The sequence below is a fragment of the Lepidochelys olivacea genome, assembly GCF_965140295.1.
Source record: "Lepidochelys olivacea isolate rLepOli2 genome assembly, chromosome: 2".
In the NCBI taxonomy this organism is placed as follows: Eukaryota; Metazoa; Chordata; order Testudines; family Cheloniidae; genus Lepidochelys; species Lepidochelys olivacea.
The window spans coordinates 267,954,565-267,972,624 of NC_140412.1; the positions used below are offsets into that span (position 1 = coordinate 267,954,565).

Consider the following 18,060-nt stretch of genomic DNA (forward strand, 5'->3'; position numbering starts at 1 on the left):
TAACTGGCTTAAGAGGGACAGGGACTGACATGGACACAGACACACACAGATTAACTGCACTTGTCACAATTTTTAAATCCCAGCAGACTGACCTCATATATCATGCCACTGTCTAAACAAGAGACTAAAGAACAAAACAAGCTTCTATTGACAGTTAGCAATGGGAGAAGGCACTACCATGATCTGGGTTTTTATCATTTATAACCACTTTCAGAGAGGGAAATTCTATTTTGGATACAGTATAAAGCTACCAGGAAGAGACCAACAGTGTAAGACATTTTACCCTCTTATTCAAAGAAGAACACAGCTAGTCTCACTGCTCTCTCCAAGCAGAAACGTCAAAGGATGCCAAAAACTAAACTGAAAGCACAATCTTCTGACCTTTTGGCAAAAGCTGGAAGATTCTGACTTTGATAACATGCTCATTTCTAAACAGTAAGACAGATTTGCAAATTGAGAAAACAATTCCCAACAACTCTTGATACTTGAAAATTCCCTTTAATATTTTTGTTTACATTCATTAGTATTAACACCCCTAAGGACAGACTTAATGACTAAAATCTTTTCTTTGGAGCAAAAAACTAACGATCAATTCTTGATTCTATTATTGTGATTTAAAACACCGGCAAGCAACTTCTTGATCCACAGCATCCGCTATAGCACCAGCCATCCAATCTATACACTAAAGTTATTTCATTCTCTTCCTCGCTTAAATCAAAGCTTATCCTTTGTTATACCTATTAGAACCTAAGCTGTGTCACTCTCTGGATTCTTCCTGAGCCACCCACCCTCCTGCAATCTAAGTCAGTTCCTTCCTAGCTGCTGTCTGCACGCTCCCCAAGGAGGTAAAATTTAGCAACATACCATCACGTGGTAGAACTCCTAGCTGGGAAGATGGAGTGCTCTGCACATTGCTGACCTCAATTTCTTTTCTTTCCAGTGGAACAGTTTTGCTGGATTCCATCTCACTGCCTCTGCTTCTTGGAGAGTCAAGGCTAGCAGCTTCATCAATGACATTTCTCTTGTCCCTGTTTGCTGCTGCTGCCTCCTCCTCCCTCCCTTTGTCGTGGCTGCTGATTTCAGGGATTTGCTCCAGTTTGCTGTGATACAACCCGGGGCTGCCCAGCTCTTTCTTGACAGAGGTGCTGCTCCCGCCGTTCCACTCCTCTCTCTTCTTGGCAGCTGGCTCCTCCGTAAGAAGGGACTGATGCTCCTTCACAGTCAGGCTGGGCAACTCCGCATTGTTTTGTTCAGCACCCAGGCTGTAGACAGATGTTTGCTCTTCTGACACAGTCATTGACCTTTTCATTGGAGCGCCTGGCTTTCTGATAACGGGGCTTGAGCTCTGGGTCAGACTGCTAGTAGGAGAGAGAAGGCCAGTAGCAAAGTCTTCTCTAACCAGTGGCTCAGGGTATTTGTCTGCCAAATTAAGGGTCTGGGGCACAGACAAGTGGGAGCATTCTGACATTGCACGCCTCATTGCCTTCCTTTGGTGAGCAGCTCTGTTCAGGAAATTGTCTTCATCTGCACAGCTCAGCTTTTCCTCCATCTCAACCATAAATCTTTCTTCCTCCATTTCACTGATATTATTGAAGTAGCTACTTTTGGAGTCATCCTGTGCAAACTCTATAGTTGTAGTTGGAGGTTTTGGATTAGATGCAGTCAGGGAGGAAGAAAATCCACTCTGTAGATAGTTATCATTAACTACTCCTATTACACAATAGCTAGGGGCTCCATCTTTTTTCACAGTCGCCTCTTTAGACCCTGAATTGTCAGGCAGGATAGGGTTGAAATTTGGATTCCACACACTAATCTCCTGCTCCTTCATGTATTTGTCAGGATCACTCTCTGACACAGACAGGTTGGGCAGATTTTGTTCTTGCTGACACTTGGTTTCCATCGCACTCTTACCTGCTGCTTTCTCCTGATCGGTGATGGCTTCATTTTTTCCCAGCCCAGTGCAAGGTCTCTCGGCTCCTGCCTGCCCCAAATGGAAATCTGTAGTTTTGGGGTTTGCCAAGTTTCCTTCCGCAGAAGGAAATGCTTCAGAAATCAAAGACCAGCTTTCAAGGTGACCTGGAGCTGCCTGGTATTTTTTGCTCTGCACCTCAATTTCTCTTTTGTCTTTCTGAGCTATTTTCAGCTCTTTGTCCAGCTTTCCTTCAAAGAAGCAGAGCTTATCCTCGTCTGTGAAGCCAGCATTTTTAACAAGCCCATCTTTAATCTGTCCCCCTGAGTTTACATTAAGCCCAATTTCATTAAGCTTTCCCTCAGTCCTCTGCCATTCAAATTTAGTTTTGCTGAAGTCTTTCTGGGATTCCATGCAGTGGTAGGCTTCTGAAAAGCTATCTGTGTTCTTGGCTTTGCACAGCTGGCTGTATTCTGAGAGAGATGCAGGCTGCTTGTTTGAGAGAGACATCTCTGACTGCTTCTCTCGCTCTCGTAGCTATAATACCACCTACAAGCAAGCCGAGCTTGCTGGCTGCCTGAGTCTGTGACGACATACCATTCCCCTGTATTCATGACAAAACTCATTCTTCCCCATCCCCCTCTTACCCAAAGCACTCATTTACTGAAATCAACCACTAGTCCAAATAAAGCACTTTAGTTCAACCCTAAAAAATGTCAGGTTTTGTCCCTTCCTAAAAACAAAATGGAAATTTAATTTGCAAATTTCTTTCTTTGGTCTCAGTAAACACTGATGTGGTTTTAACAATTCCAGCTAAATAGATTCTCCAGCGACAGATGTTGAGGGTAATTAAACACATATACTTTGTTACCCCTGCATCCATTTATAAGGAAGCTTACAATCAGTTTTTCTGCTCCAAACAACATTATATAAATAAGTATTCCTTGTTCATGAACAGTCAATCATGAACAGAGAAGAACCACTCCTAAAAATTGATAAAAATTATACTCAAGAGTATAGTTTCCCCTCTAAAAACCAATACTGTGCAGAGATTTGCCTCCCAGAGACAGAGGAGCTTTGCTGCCAGAGCAATGTATTTAATATATTCTTTCTGTATCAGAGATCACAAATACTGCCACAAATGGGGATTTCATTCACTCTAACTAGAAATAATGCAACTCACAAGAGTTTAGCCCTGGACAATGCTTAAGAGAGAGTATGGGACAGGTTCAGAGTGGTTTTGTGATTCTCATTACTACATCCTGGAATTTGGGCATTTTAAAAAATCATCAACTTATACAGTACTTTCATTGCACTAAATTCTTCCATTACAAATATTTTACTTTCAGCATTACATGCTCTGTGCTGATTTAAGACAAGTGCCCTGAAGTGAAATAAGTGAACAACATGACCTATCAAAATTTCTCATTCGAGCATCAGTGAGAAGACTTTTCTAACTCTAATTTCAGTATAGATAACATCTTGCTCTGACAAAATAATTTCCTCTGTCTTTCTTCAGACTACCAAGATCACTCAAGTCATGCACTTTGGAAAAGGTTGATGGAGGTGGGGAGATGTTATCCATTATTGTCCTTGAATTGTAATGGTTAAGCTATCCCCTTCACTACAAACTGAAAATAGGCTCCTGGTAACAGGAATTTCCAGCAGTGGGAGATAAAGTGCAAGGACGGCTTCACTTTTTGGTGTATGATTACATATAAGGGCAGCTGAGATGCCGTATGTAAAGGCCATTTAACCGCTGGGTGAGAAAGGGAGCTGGCTAAGAGAGGCTGGCCTGGTAACACACTGTCCCAAATTCCTCTACCTAACGGCCATGGAGCCCTGAGTTCCTTCTACATCAGTGTAGGACCAGACAGATACTCAAATTAGGGAAGGGTACTGCTAAGGTCACCAGCTTGTTTGAAGTAACACAGGCTCTCCGACTCCAATTTGGTCAGGCCAGTAAGTGAGGAACAGTGTTTCCAAGTGCTCAATTTTGAAGTGTAACTGTTAAGCATATTCGACCTGTTACTAGCCTGTGATCCTGCAGCGTTTTGTTCCTTAGAAATTCCCACATCCAGTGAATCTCTCCCAGTGAACCACATGGGAAGCAGGACAGGCAGCAGGCTCAGCCTGTAGAGAGATGTGGGACAGGCTCAGACTTCAGTGACTTCAGAATGCCCTAACAGCAGATAAACAGGCCTTAGAACATGTGCTACTTTAGGAAGCAAAGTCATCTAGACTTTTGTTGTTGTTAATTTTGGAATAAATAGCTTTTAAAGGCAGGTCAATTAAACAGACCACATCTTCTAAAGACTTTGATTACATCTATGAAGGAAGGCCCAGTTTAAAACCAATTACATTTAATTACATGTAATGACGTTCCCAGTAGAATCTGAGAACTTCCTGAAAGCACTAAAGATTGCCTCTATCATTTACCATTGACACTTGGAGCGATGCATTCCCCTACCAGCACCAAGGGGTGCTGCCCTTGTCTTTAGAGGCCCAGTGCGAAGTAATCCTGGACTAGATAAACCCTCCTCTTTGAGTCAAGATTACAGAACTTTAGGAAGAATGATCATTGCACATACAGCCAGAAAAACTCCTGCCTAGGAGGAATTTTGCCCTTGGTGTGAGGAAACAGTAACAATGATTCCTGTTTCGGTTTAATTTTGATAAATTTATTTTTAGACTCAATGTAGAAATGCTTGAGCTGCAGTACGCCCCCTGAATTTAACCTGCTGCAGAGATAACACGCTCTGATCCACACATTCATCTACTTGTATTCGAATTCTGGGTTTGAGACGTTGCTATATTTAAAAACAATGAGTAATGTACTGTAAATTATACCCACAGTTTCTACACCCTCCATTTAACCAAAATACTTCCACCCACCAGCCCTACCATTCTCAAAAGACCTCATTTTTTAAAGTGATTTAAATATTCTTAGACATCTTGCTGTGTGAAATGTGACCTACAGATCAATATTTTTATTCCCTGTCTACTAATTGGTGCAAGGCTAGCACTTGGAAACATCTGCTGGTCCTAAAAGTATACATACTGGTCTCACCAACGTACCTGACAGGTCACAAAATCCCAAACCTTTAAGTCATTTAATCTCAGTTACTTTATGTTGCTTCCCCATCACTTCAATCAGTTCTAAACAGGATTTTAGCAGCAGATCTCAACTTACTAGAGTTCTATTAATGCTCTACACTGATGAAAGCAGGTTTTCGATGTTTTCTAATGTTCAAAGCACTGGTTTCTAGTTCTAGCAGTTCTTGAAAGAGTGGCAGCTATAATTATGTAGAAAATAAAGTAAGAAAAATGAAGCAAAGTGGCATGCTATGATTTTAGGGTTTAATATTTCACAACCGATCAGGGCAAGAGAGGAATGCTTTATGTCACCGGAAAGCAGAGACCAGTTCTCAGAATTCCAATGGGATACAAGATGCTTGTGTAGTCCTAGTGGTTTGCAAAGAAAGAGATGCGAGAATTGTCGCTACTTCAATTAGCACTACTTTTCTGGTACAGGTCCTGAACTGGCTAGTACAAGTCTGGGACATTGGAGCACTGTAATTGTTAAGCTCTGAGGTGCTGTTTTCCTCCCTCCCTCACACCTCTCCCTTCAGCATCTTGTGAACATCCACATCACGCTCTGCTGAAGATATACCACATCCTAAGAGAGATGCTTAAAAGAACCAAGCTTTGCAATATGGTTGTATTGGTCCAATCCAAGGGGTGAGCTATATGGACTTAAGGTAGCAGAAGCTAGTGTAGCAGCACACATAGAATGGCAGGTGACTGCTCAAGAATTAATGTTTTTTGTTCCTTTCCAAGCCAGGTGGATGCCATGCAAGATATTTGACAGTGCTAGAGAAATTCGATTCAAGCAGCTAAACAGAAAAATTGAGTTGCATAGTGTACTACCACACACAATTAGTAGCCCAATGACACAATTTTTGTTTTGATCTTTTCTTTTAAGTTTTAGTTTAATGTTTGCAAAACACTGTCTATATTTTTATCATCCTAATTTTTTTCCTGCATGCCAAAATATGTTAGCTGTCAATCAGGATCTAACTGTACAGAATAACTATTATTTTGAAAGGAAAAATAAAGTGAAGAGTCCAACTCCAACACCACACAATGCAGCTCTTACCAAAAGCTATGACTGCAGTTAACCTACAGCTAGCTGTCCCAGGACATTGTCAAGCTGACCCACTCTGCTTGTCATTCTTAGCCTCTTCGCAACTTCACCATATCTACATCTATCCTTGCTTCAACCTACATACCTTCTTGCTCTCACACTTTTATTTATACTGTCCCCTACCCTTAGAACAGCCCCCCAGTTTCCATGCACCAACCACCCTCATTCTTCTCCAAATGCTTTTTTCATGAAAACTTCTTAACACTGGTCTCCTCATAGACTACACCTCTGGATCTCCTCATTTCTGGATCTCCTCAGGAGTCTAGTGGATAAAGCACAGGACTGGGAGTCCCGAGATCTGAGTTTTGTTCCCAGCTCCGCTACAGGCTTCTTATGTGGCTTTTACCTCCTAGATACGAAAAAAAGAGGTGCTGCACTTGGAGGAAAAGACATATCAGTCAGTGAAGGATAAGCAGGAAAGGATGGGGAGCTCTCCAGAGAACTATTCGTGATTGAGTGATTCCGTGCAAAAAGCAAAAGAGTAAATTTGAGGAAAGTTGCATCCTAAAGAGCAAGATGATGGCTAGGGACAGCAAAAGACTTCGTCTTCAGAGGGTATAAACTCAAGACTCCACGCCCCTCTACTGGTTCGTCAGTTGTCTTGAGGAAGACAGATTTCTTGGATGTCAGAATTCTGAGTTTCACAATCCTTATCACTCCCCACTGGCTTTTCTTTTAGGAAAGTGTCAGATAAAGGCAGTGAAACAGTAACGAGCCATAGCCAATCAGATCCCAGTGCTGCTTCCAGATGAATAGATGCCTCTATTATCTAAAGCCTCTCTCAACCTTTCAATGGTGAAACTGCAGCATATTTATTCAGAAGGAAGTTTGGGACCTACTTGTATTCAATCTACACTTTTCCTCCTGCCATGATTAAATCCTGAATCCTCTTAAAGGTACATTGCGCACGCAAAAGACTAAAATGACCTAGCCAATAAAGCTGAAAAGCCCCTTATATACTAAAATATATTTAAGTACAATATTAAAAACCCACCAAACACACCTATAGCCATCAGTATCTCTAGCTGCTTAAAATATTTTGATGCTTATGTTGTCTCACTGAATTTAACCATCACTTTCTAAGGGAAGAGACACCTTTCAATTCAAGAGATTGCAAGGAACTGCTGCCCATTTTAGTAGTTTTGAAGATACAAGTACAACACATGACTACGTAGGCTCTTACAATGCCAATACCAAAGCAGACCAGATCACTATATCAACACGTCATGATTTAAAATCCAATCTGCAAGCTTCCATCCCCAGCAGATGAATAAGCCTAGTGTTTCTATTTTTGCTTCAATCCTGAAGCTATTACTTATCCCATTTAATGCCTCTTTTTTTATCTAACACAATTGTTTCTGTGCAGTCCTTTGCACTAGTTTCCAAGGCAACGCAACCTTCCAGAATGATGAACTACTCCTTGCCAGCTTCTCCGAGAGACGTTCTCTCTCTCTTTGTCACTACCAATAACAGTCAATAATCTTACTGATCAGATTGATTGAGGATATACTTTGGCATTAAAAGCCAAGATCATAAAATTATAATTTGGATATTCACTTGAGTGTAGGTTGACACAGATGCACACACTTCCTGCTGATCAGCCAAACATTCACTGCAAATAAAACAAACCTATTAAAGCTTTGACACAAGGCCTGAAGCCTGAGACTGTACACTGAACTCACATGCCTCATTACTTCCCACACTTTACAGTCATTGACACAAAGTTTAGTTGTATTTAACAAAGGATTATTGTGATGGGGGTGTTGACCCCATATTTGCCCTGAAAGGGTTCATGTAGGCTAAGGGGGCCAATTAACTAGACATGCCATAGCGAGGGGAATCAGGTGGTTTAAATAATCCCCTGACTGAACAACAAGGGAGCTGAGGAGGGCTGCATTTATAGACAGGAAGTTGGCCGCAGGGAGGGAGCTGCAGGGAAGTACCCTACAATTACTTCCTGGGAAGAGGGAATTTTGAAGCTACCAAACCCAGAGAAGCGGGGGGAGCCAGAAGGTTAGGAAAGGCTCAGGAAAAAGGCAGTAAGGTCTAAAATGAAACAGACCTTGGCTGCTGATTAGAGGGTCCCTGAGCTGGAACCTGTGGTGGGCCCTGGTTCCCCCACCAGCCACTGGGGAAGTGACACTGGCTGGGCAGTGAATGAGAAGACTGCCTAAGCCCGTTTGTAAAAAGAGACTTTGATACCCTGAAAGGGGAGGACACACTGACTTGGACAGAGGGCAAAGCCATGAACACGGAATACCTTGCCTCACTGAGAGCCAGAAAGAGAAGGCAGTGCGTGTGGCGAGATGTGGAAAGGTGGAATCGGACATGAAATCAGCGACCAGGAGGCGGCACACTAGTGGTGAGCAGACCCTGTGACAATTATATACATTCATATGAACAAGATTATCTGCAGTTCTGCTATATAGGATAAAAAAATCGTAAGGAATAGAAACCTTTATGCTTCAGGATGTAAACTCATCACTAACTGCTTAAGACTATGAAGAAAATACTGTCCATTACAGGGCCTCTAATGTCTTCCTCAAACATCTAATATTGCCAACTTTGAGACCAGATACTGATCTGAATGGAACATTAGTCTGATACAGTATGGCAGATATTGTGTTACTAATAAAACCAAACATATTTGATTAAAAGGCATTTGTGCACAGAATTGTGTGCTTGAGGTCATGATTTGGCAATAATTTCCATTAGACAGCCATGTGTAACTATCTACGTACTCAGTTATAGCAGAGACTAAGTCACAGCAGAATTATAAACCATTGAAACTGTGTGAATGAGGAGGGTTATAATGGAAATGCTAACAGATTAACAGCATGAATGACACCAGTATAATTCAGAACAGCCAGGAAAAGACAACATTCAGAGAAAGGGCATCACTGTGGTTGTAGAACAGAAGAAAACATTGTAATTAATTAGAGATGGCTCTACTGGATGTTGAACATATTTTATTTACATATGAGGGATGTAAAGCTGTCAGATTAAAAATGTGAACTACGATATGTTACACACTGAAAAGGATTATGCCAATGATGGGTATTGGTGACTACTCTGGAGACAGCTGGCTGTTGTTAGCTAAAGGAAAGGGTGCTGGAAGAATGCCAGCAGAGGGCAACAAAGGAGAGTAGGATAAAAAGCTAAGTTGGAGACCACCGCTCAAAGTGGCCCTTCAAATCCCTGTCTGACAGGGTAATTTTCAGAACCTTTTAACAGCCAATACTCCCAACACTGGTATTCCATACGCTGCTCCTTTACATTTTGTCTAGAAGACACAGTCAAGGTTCAAGGACCACTATAATAGGCACTGTACATACAAAGATAGTTCTTGTCCTTAAGAGCTTACAAAATATAAATGTGAGGAAGACAACAGGTGGATAAAAACAAAAACATGGAGAGCTAGGTAAGCAAGACTATTCGTAGTATGCTGTTCCTTAAGATATAGGCTAGAGAGGGACTTTTTCCCAGGAAGCCTTTAGTGTTGACACAGATACCAGCTGAGTGGGGGGACGGGAATAGAAGGGGTGGGCATGGGGAATACTATTTGGAAGTCTGAGTGGGATAGTTCAACACTGGGAGAATGAAACCCTAGTATCATTTACCCCATCTCCATTCCTCAGCATGAGGTCAGCTGCATTGTTACTGGTAGGGATGTCTATGTCCATACTGAGATTCCTACACTACTGCATTCTTTACACATCTAATCCTACTTATAACTCAAGCCAAAATGAAGCATAACGGCTGCTAAAAAAAACTTGCCTGATAAATGTTGACCCTACCACCATGGCAGAGGAATAGGATTTGCTGGTCCCTGAAATGAAATCAGGCCCAGTTGTCCTGTTCCAGTTCAGATATGCCCTAGTTTGGTGTAATAGGGAGGGCAGAGCTGCCCTGTGAGTTACAGATGAGAGACAGCCCAAAGGCAAGGGACAGTCAAAAACCCAGAGAGGTAGAGTCCATAATCCAGAGTCTCGAGAGAGCCCAGAAGAACACAACAAGGTTGAGAGCTTTAGGGAGAGGATCACCTTAATGGAGGGAATGGAGAGAGCTCCTTGGTTGAGCAACGGAGCCAGATGAGGCTGCTGAAAGTGGAAGGCAGTCGGGGAGGGGTGGTTGTTATTTACAAAACTTCCCCAGACCAGAGGAGGCTGAAGGTTGAGAGCAGAAGGGGGAGATACTTGCTGGCTCTTTGAGTTGGAGAACTGAACCCAGAGGGCCAGAGAGGGCTGAAGTCTCGGGAATTATGGACAAGTGAGCCAGCTGGAACCATATCTGAGAAGGAAACACGACAGAAAAGCTAGAAGGGCAGGAGCGAAGCATGGTGAGACACACCAAACATGTACCCAAGAGATGAGGTGTAGTAAAATATGCTGGAGCCAAACCTAAGAGTCTAAAATGGGGTGCATGCCACTAGAGCTGTACCAGAGAGCCTGAACATGTTGAGAGATGTCAGAGCTGTACTGTACATGGTGTGTTGATAGACTGTTGGGACCTGAAGACTGAACGTACAGTTTGACTACGTTGGGAAATTCTGGACTATGGTTGCGGGACTTCTGTAATAAATTAACCTTGCAAAGAACTATTTATATTTGGAAAGCTTGTGTGGCGTTACTGCGGACCCTAGAAGAGGGAAACTGAGGGGGTGGCCACATGCACAGCCACTATGAGGTCCTGAGGTAGGCAGTCACCCTACAACAGGCAGATTTTGGTTATAATCCTTACTGCCCAGTGGTGTTAAAAATGTGAAATAGGTTTCCAGAATACCTGTATGTTTCTAGTAATGGCTGTAACAGGGAACAGAAGGGACAAGGTTGAATATAGTAAACAATCATACAAGAGGCAGAAAGCTGCATGGGCAATCACAAATCTGCCATTTTCTGACTTTGAATGCTTCACTTTGCAATCTACACAACAGCATTTTAACAGGTTTTTTTTGTAGCTAATCCACATATAAAATGTAGGGAACCGTCCTATCAAATAAAGATATCTACAGCATTGTAATTGCCATGTCTTCCAAGAAGCGACAAAAGCTCTTTGGGGCAGAAATCAAATCATGTTCTACATTATATAAAACACTGGTGTATAGCAACACTAACATTACATAAATGCCTCCATATAAATTTAGAGAAGCCATCCTGTTGTACTGGAGCACACGCACACAGTAGTTACAGATCTCACAAGCAGCCCTCTAGTTTTGCTAAACAAATTTCAGTAGCTAATCTTTAGCAGAACATTCTCCAAAATACTCAGATGTGGTATTCAGATGAACAAATTTACATAAGTTTGAAGAGCAAGAGATGTAAATATGTAACAGATCTCATGGACGATTATAAATCCACAGCCACAATACACAGTGATATTGTAATCTGCGTTCTGGTGACAAGTATGGAGACATTTACCGGTAAGTTTCACGCTCATGATTTATGTAGACCCCAGAAACACCTTAAAATTGTTTGTTTGTTTTTTAAAATAAAAATTACAGTTTTATAAAGCTATTCTATTTATAGATATTATAGCAATATTTAAGCAATTTTATAACATCTTTCATCCAAGGATTTCAAAGCACTTTACACAGTTAAGTATTATTCCTACAGAAACTAGGGTAAACTGGAGTACAGAAGGTAAGTAATTTGCCCCTGGCAAAGCAAATCAGTGAGAGAGTTTGGAATAGAATAAAGGTCTTCTCCTGGCTCCCACTAACTCCTGCTCTAACCAGTAAACAAGACTACGCTTCATACACTACTTAAACCTCATAAAATCTTTGTCATGCTGATCAATGTTTTTAACCTGTATTTATCTGACACAAGTTTACTGTTCACTTGATAAAGTACGAGCCATCCTAAATAAATTTTACACAAACTTTTTTTGCATTTAGGAATTAAGCTAGGATATTCATAGTCCTTGGGAATTCACTAAATGGTTGCTTCATTACTAGTTAGAAGGTGTAGGGATGGAAAGAAAATAAGACACAAATATATGGACAAGAGCCAGTCAAAGGTGTCTTTTTGTCCCCACAGTGTTCTGTGCTTTATTGAAAGTAACATTTTGTCACTCAGCCCAAATGTTGTGCAGTCAACAATAGTTTGCCTAAGAACCATGCCGGAGGCCAGAGCCATCCCTTCAAGCCCTCATCATCAATCCTGCACCTGACAGAACGTGCATTCAAATTGGGGTCGGAAATGTGTCAACCAACATCTCCAAAATAAACTCAATCATTCACAGCTTCTCTAAAAAACAACTGTCAATCTACAAAGTGTTACTTAGCGTAGTCAAGGATTGAGGCAATTATGCTTAATTAGAAAGCTTCTATGTGGCCTTATATAGTACTAACTTGCAAATGCAAGCCGCATATCAATCTACTTACATGTAGCCATTCTGCACTGCAGTTGGGAGTCCTTTGATGTATTGTGCAGTTTTCAGTAAAATTTACCTGTGCAACAGTCAGGAAGTGCTTTTCTTTTTTTGCAGGAATCTCCCAGCTTTACAACTATCCCTTTAAAGGTAACAGTTTACAAAGAGAAACAAAAAGGCTTCTAGCAGATTATAAAGGTTTTTTTATTTTTAAAGACACTGCCTTTTGCGTTCGCTCCACTTTGTACCATCATGCAGCATACTTCTATGGGCACAAGTTCATGCAGAGCAACCACTTCCAAAATAGAACTACTCTGGGTTATGCAACACTCATTAAAATTACAAAACCTCTCAAAAACCTGACCAGAATGTTAAGGCTGACTTGGGCTCCATGTTTATTAAATTTAGCGGCTGTATCATTCATGCTGACAATGTGGAAATCTGCTAAAAGAGAAACAGGGAAGTTTCATGCCTTAACGACAGTACAAAAACAACAGCTTGTAGATAGGGATGAGGTACCCTTGCCAGGCCACTTCATTACAACAAAATTCATTGATAAGATGAAAGAGCACACTTTTAAAGGAGGTTTGTAGCATCGTAAGTCCCAGGTTGGTTGTTTTTAAATCATATATACACACTCGTCAAAACACAGCCAAGACACAGGCTCCATTTCACAGGCAGACAGCTTGGGTCAAAAGAGATCCAAATTCTCTGTGAATCCTGGCCAGGACTGGTACTTGAAAAAGTTTTACTGGTCCCACCAAAATGTTTCTAGCCCTAACAGGTAGAGGGGGATCAAATCTTAAAATTACATCAATCCAATTACTTGCTATTTCTCAAGCTGCTAGAGTCAGAGATTAATGTTTCCTAAAGCTAATCAGTTGGGATGAAGCACAGATTTTTATACCTTTGATGGTTTTGAGATAGTTGAAATGGTCAGAATTCAAGTGCAGGAGAAAAAAGCAATAGATGTAATTAGACTAATGTGATTTTAAAGTCAGATCACACAACCTGCCAGGGATAGGAAGGAACATTTCATACTACAGAAATCTGCAATTCCCTGCTCTCCAGTTGTATAGGCCATTAATTTCTAATCAATTTCAAAAAGAAAAAGGAGGACTTGTGGCACCTTAGAGACTAACAAATTTATTTGAGCATAAGCATAAGCTTTCGTGAGCTACAGTCTCTAAGGTGCCACAAGTCCTCCTTTTCTTTTTGCGAATACAGACTAACACAGCTGCTACTCTGAAACCTAATAAATTTCAGTTAGTTTCCTTGATCAAGCACTACTTCTCTGTCACTGGTCCAAGACTGACTATAGGAAGTCCTGCATCTCTGACAAATAGCACACTCAGTTTCTGGTGCTGAGATATTAATTTCACCATAATGCTCAAAGTACAGTTTAGTTTAATTTGTAAATGGACTTTAAATGCAACCCAAAGAAACAGCTTTAGAATTCAAACCAAACGTTCAATCCTTCTAAAACTTGGGAATTAGCACCGTGAGACAGGCAAGCAGAATTAAGAGCCTTTTAAGATCAGCCAAAACAGTCATGCCACATTTGTTTGTGACACACAGAATTAACAGTTATGTATTCATGCCAACGCACTGACAAGTAGCAAGGTCTCACACGCAAGCTGTCTGCGTTACTGCTGCTAGCTCAAATCACAAGCACACACCTTTTTCTTGCCTTTGCCGACTCATACCATTGGCTTTCAGCTGCCTTGGTTTCTCTCGATCTTGGACAGCAAGCCTTGGTGGTGGAGTAGGAAGCCCTCTTGACTTTGTGGGTCTCATGTAGCCTTTTATCTGTTCCGTAGCTTTGACTCTCTCCTCTTTCTTTGTCTCTTTCAACACTTTTTGTCCAGAACCATGTATCTTTTTCTGAGGTAAGTCTGCACATTTATCCTCTTCGGACTTCAAAGCTTGGAAGTCCTTCAAGCCAGCCTCTATCTTGTCAGCATCACCACCTTCTGAGTGTTCAGAATGGCCTTTAATTTTATCAATCGGACTGATTTCCTCTGTTTGGGCATCTCTCAGAATCACACCAGCAGCCTCAGCTGCATCTGTCTTTTTTTCTAAACTAACTGGGCACTCAGGGAAGCTTTGTTCACTCTTCTTTCTTTCACCCAGCTCAGTCTCTTTAGTCTTGTTCACCACCACTGCTGCAGCCAGAACCTGCAGAACAACTGCTTCTGCTTTATTCTCCCATTGCACTGTAAGTTCCGGAGAGATGCATCCAACATCCTTCTCACCAGCACAGCTACTTCCTTCCATTTTGTCCATTACTTTGGCATCTGTGGGAATTGTTCCCTTTATGGCATCTGTCTCCTTCACCAGATGCTCCAAGGAAGCACACTCAGTGCTTTGCTTTTCATCAGTGAAACTTATTTCTTTGTCATCAATCTCTGCTAAAATGGAAGTGTGCACTTCATCCCCTCCTGCCTTGGCATCCTGTTTAACTGGAGAATCCAAGGAAGGCCATTTACCTTTCTTCTTCTTCTCCCCAGCGCTAGTCACTTTGATTTTATCACCCTCCTTCACTGAAGTGAAAGCCGGTACACCAGCCTCTTCACCTTCCAGGTTGACTGGATGCTCAGAATGGCTGTGCTTATTTTTCTCCCTTTTGTCACCCATGCTGGACTCTTTGTTGGTGCCCTCCAAAACCACTCCAGGAGGCAGTGGCACCTTACTTCCATCATCCTTTATGGGGTACTCTGGAAAGATACTGGCAAGCCCTTGATTTTTGTCTATAGAATAAGCTTTGCCACCTCTGTCAACACCAGCTGCTCTAGACTGAGTGTAGGGTGTGAACAAGTCCACCTTATTATCCCAAAGCATTTGATGCTCAGAGGAGAAATTTTTAATATTTTGATTTTCATCTACAAGACCCATTTCTTCCATTTGGTACTCCAGATCGGTTACTATGGGAGGCTGTATTTTGCTTTTGTCGGTCTTAGTCTCCAGAAGAACTGGCTGTTCAGAGGCATTTTTAGCCTTTTTGTTTTTTCCATCATTACCCCTCTTTTTACACTTATTAGGCACCAGTGCTGAACCGGGCTCTATCGTCGTTCGATGTTCTAAAATAGTAAATCCAGCCTCTCTGTTTTTATCAGAAGAAGTTACAGCTTCAGTTTTGTCGACTATCTCATCAGCACCACCAGGAAGTGTGGCTGTATCTACTTTAGTCTCCAAAAGAAATGGCTTCTCCAAACCAACATCAGCCTTTGTGCTGTTCTCATTATTCTCTTTTGGTTTTCCTGTCACCAATGGTGTAATGGGTGTTTGTATTTTAGCTGTATCTGTTATATCCTCTAACAGATGCTCTGAAGTAGTAAATTGAGTCTCCTTGCCTTTATCAGTGGAGTGAATTTCTTTAATTTTATCAGCCTCCTCGACTACTGCAGGAAGTTTAACGGAGTCTGTCTTTGCCTCCAAGACAGCAAGGTGCTCAGCACTATTTTCAATCTTTTTGCTTTTCCCATCACTACACCTCTTCTTAGGTTTGTCCGCCACCAGTTCTGTAATGGGAATGTGTGCCTTAGCTGTATCTGTTATATCCTCCAAGAGGTGATCTAAAGTAGTAAAATCAGTCTCCTTGCCTTTATCAGAGGAATGAGTTTCTTTAGTTTTGAAGAGTGTTTTGGACTTTGCTGTGTCCATTTCATAATCTGACGGAACAAGTTGCTCAAAGAAACTTTTTTCATTACTTTCCTTTATTTTAGGTTTTTCTGTTATCAGTTTCATAGTGGGAACTTGTACCGTGGTTGTATCTGTCAAATTCTCCAGTTGAAGCCCTGCTGTAGTAAAAATAAGCTCCTTGCCTATATCACCAAAACCCATTTCTTTAATTTTTTCAGCCTTTTCCACTACAGTAGGAAGCTTGCGTGTGTCTGTCTTAGTTTCCAGAAGAAAAGGCTGCTCAAAAGAACCTTTTTCAGCTTTTTTGCCTTTCCTGTCACTGTCCTCCTTTTCAGGTTTGTCAGTCATCAGTGCTCTACTGGAATCTGTAGTAAATTCAGTCTCTATGCTTTTATCCATCAAACTATCTTCTTTTGTTTTGCTGATTGTCTCAGCACTAGCAGAAAGTTTGGCCGCATCTGTTTTAGTCTCCAAAAGAAGTGGCTGTTCTGAAATACTGAATTCAGCCTTTTCACTTTTCCCAGTCATACCATTTTTAGGTTCTTCTGTTACCAGTGTTGTAGTGGGACCTTGTACCTTCACTGTAGCTGTTGCACCCTCCAACAGATGTTCTGCAATAGTAAAATCAGTCTCTTTACCTTTATCAGTGAAAAATATTTTTTTAGTTTGGTCATCCTTCTCCATTACAGCAGGAAGACTGCTTGTGTCTTCCTTAACCTCCAGAAAAAATGGCTGCTGGAAATAACTTTTTTCAGCCTTTTTGTTTTTTCCATCACTAGTCCTTTTCTTAGGCTTGTCTGCCACCTTTGCAGTACTGGGACCTGTCATATTCTCCAATGAATGCTCTGCAATAGCAAAGCCCGTCTCTTTGTCTTTATCAGTAAAGATTATTTCTTTAGTTTTGTCAGCTGTCTCAGCTACAGCAGGAAGTTTGTTCAGGTCTCTCTCAGCCTCCAGAAGAACTGGCTGCTCAGAGAAATTTTTAACCTTTTTGTTCTTCCCATCACTATCACTCTTTTTAGGTTTGTCCGTAACCAGTGCCATGTTGGGATCTGTCTCAGTTGGATGATCCAATGCAGTGAATCCAGTCTGTTTGCTTTTATCAGTAAAATCTATGTTAGCTATGTCGACTGTCTCAGCAGGAGCAGGAAGTTTGGCTGTATCTGTCTTAGTTTCCAAAAGAAATGGCTGCTCTGAAAAACTGAAGTCAGCCTTTTTGTTTTTCCCAGCAATGCCCTCTTTAGGTTTGTCTGAGACCAATGGTATAAGGGGTACTTTAGTAATATCTGTTGCAGTTTCCAATGGAGGCTCTGAAGTAACAGAGCCAGTCTCTTGGCTTTTATCAAAGGAATCTGTTTCTTTAGTTTTGTCGACTCTCTTTGCTACAGCAGGAAGATTGGTTGCATCTGTCTTAATCTCTAAAACAGCAGGCTGCTTGAAGATACCATTTTCAGTCTTTCTGCTTTTTTTATCACTACCTCTTTTCTTTGGTTTCTCTCCCACCAGTGCCCCAAAGGGAGTTTGAACTTCACTTGGAACGGTCTCATCTGCTGCTACACGTTTGGGAGATACGCACTTAATCTCTTTATTTTCATCAATAAGGCTAATTTCTACAGGTTTGGCCTCCAAAGGAGTGTCCACTTTGTTTAGGTTGATGCCTTTTGAAAGAGATGCTTTAAGGTCTGAATGCTCTGAATGTTTACACTCAATCTTTTTGTTTTTTTCAACAAAACTTATTTCCATAGGTTTGGTTTGTGTCAGTGCTGATGCAGGATCCCCCATCTTAGTGTGTTCTGCCTTGCATTCTAGCTTCTCCAAGGGTACCTGTTTGTTTTTGCTTTTAGACTGCAACAAACTGTCATCTTTCATTTCTTCTGGTTTCATGACTTCTCCAGCTTTTGCATCCAACAAAAATTTAAATGGTCCTTCAGTT

The 18,060-nt window shown here is 41.3% G+C and overlaps 1 protein-coding gene across 3 annotated transcripts in view; it reads right to left on the reverse strand.

Annotated features, from left to right (window-relative positions):
• The window catches only part of MAP4 (microtubule associated protein 4), a 282,495-nt gene that overhangs the window by 55,455 nt on the left and 208,980 nt on the right, over positions 1–18,060 (reverse strand). Inside the window, exon 1 of one of the 3 annotated variants that reach the window (XM_084620173.1) lies at positions 865–2,434. The exons of the other annotated variants lie outside the window; for them this stretch is intronic. Within the exon in view, the coding sequence (XP_084476299.1) occupies positions 865–2,419 (1,555 nt within the window). The 5' untranslated portion in view covers positions 2,420–2,434. Of the gene's footprint in view, positions 1–864; positions 2,435–18,060 lie in introns of those variants that run through there. 3 annotated transcript variants of the gene reach the window in all.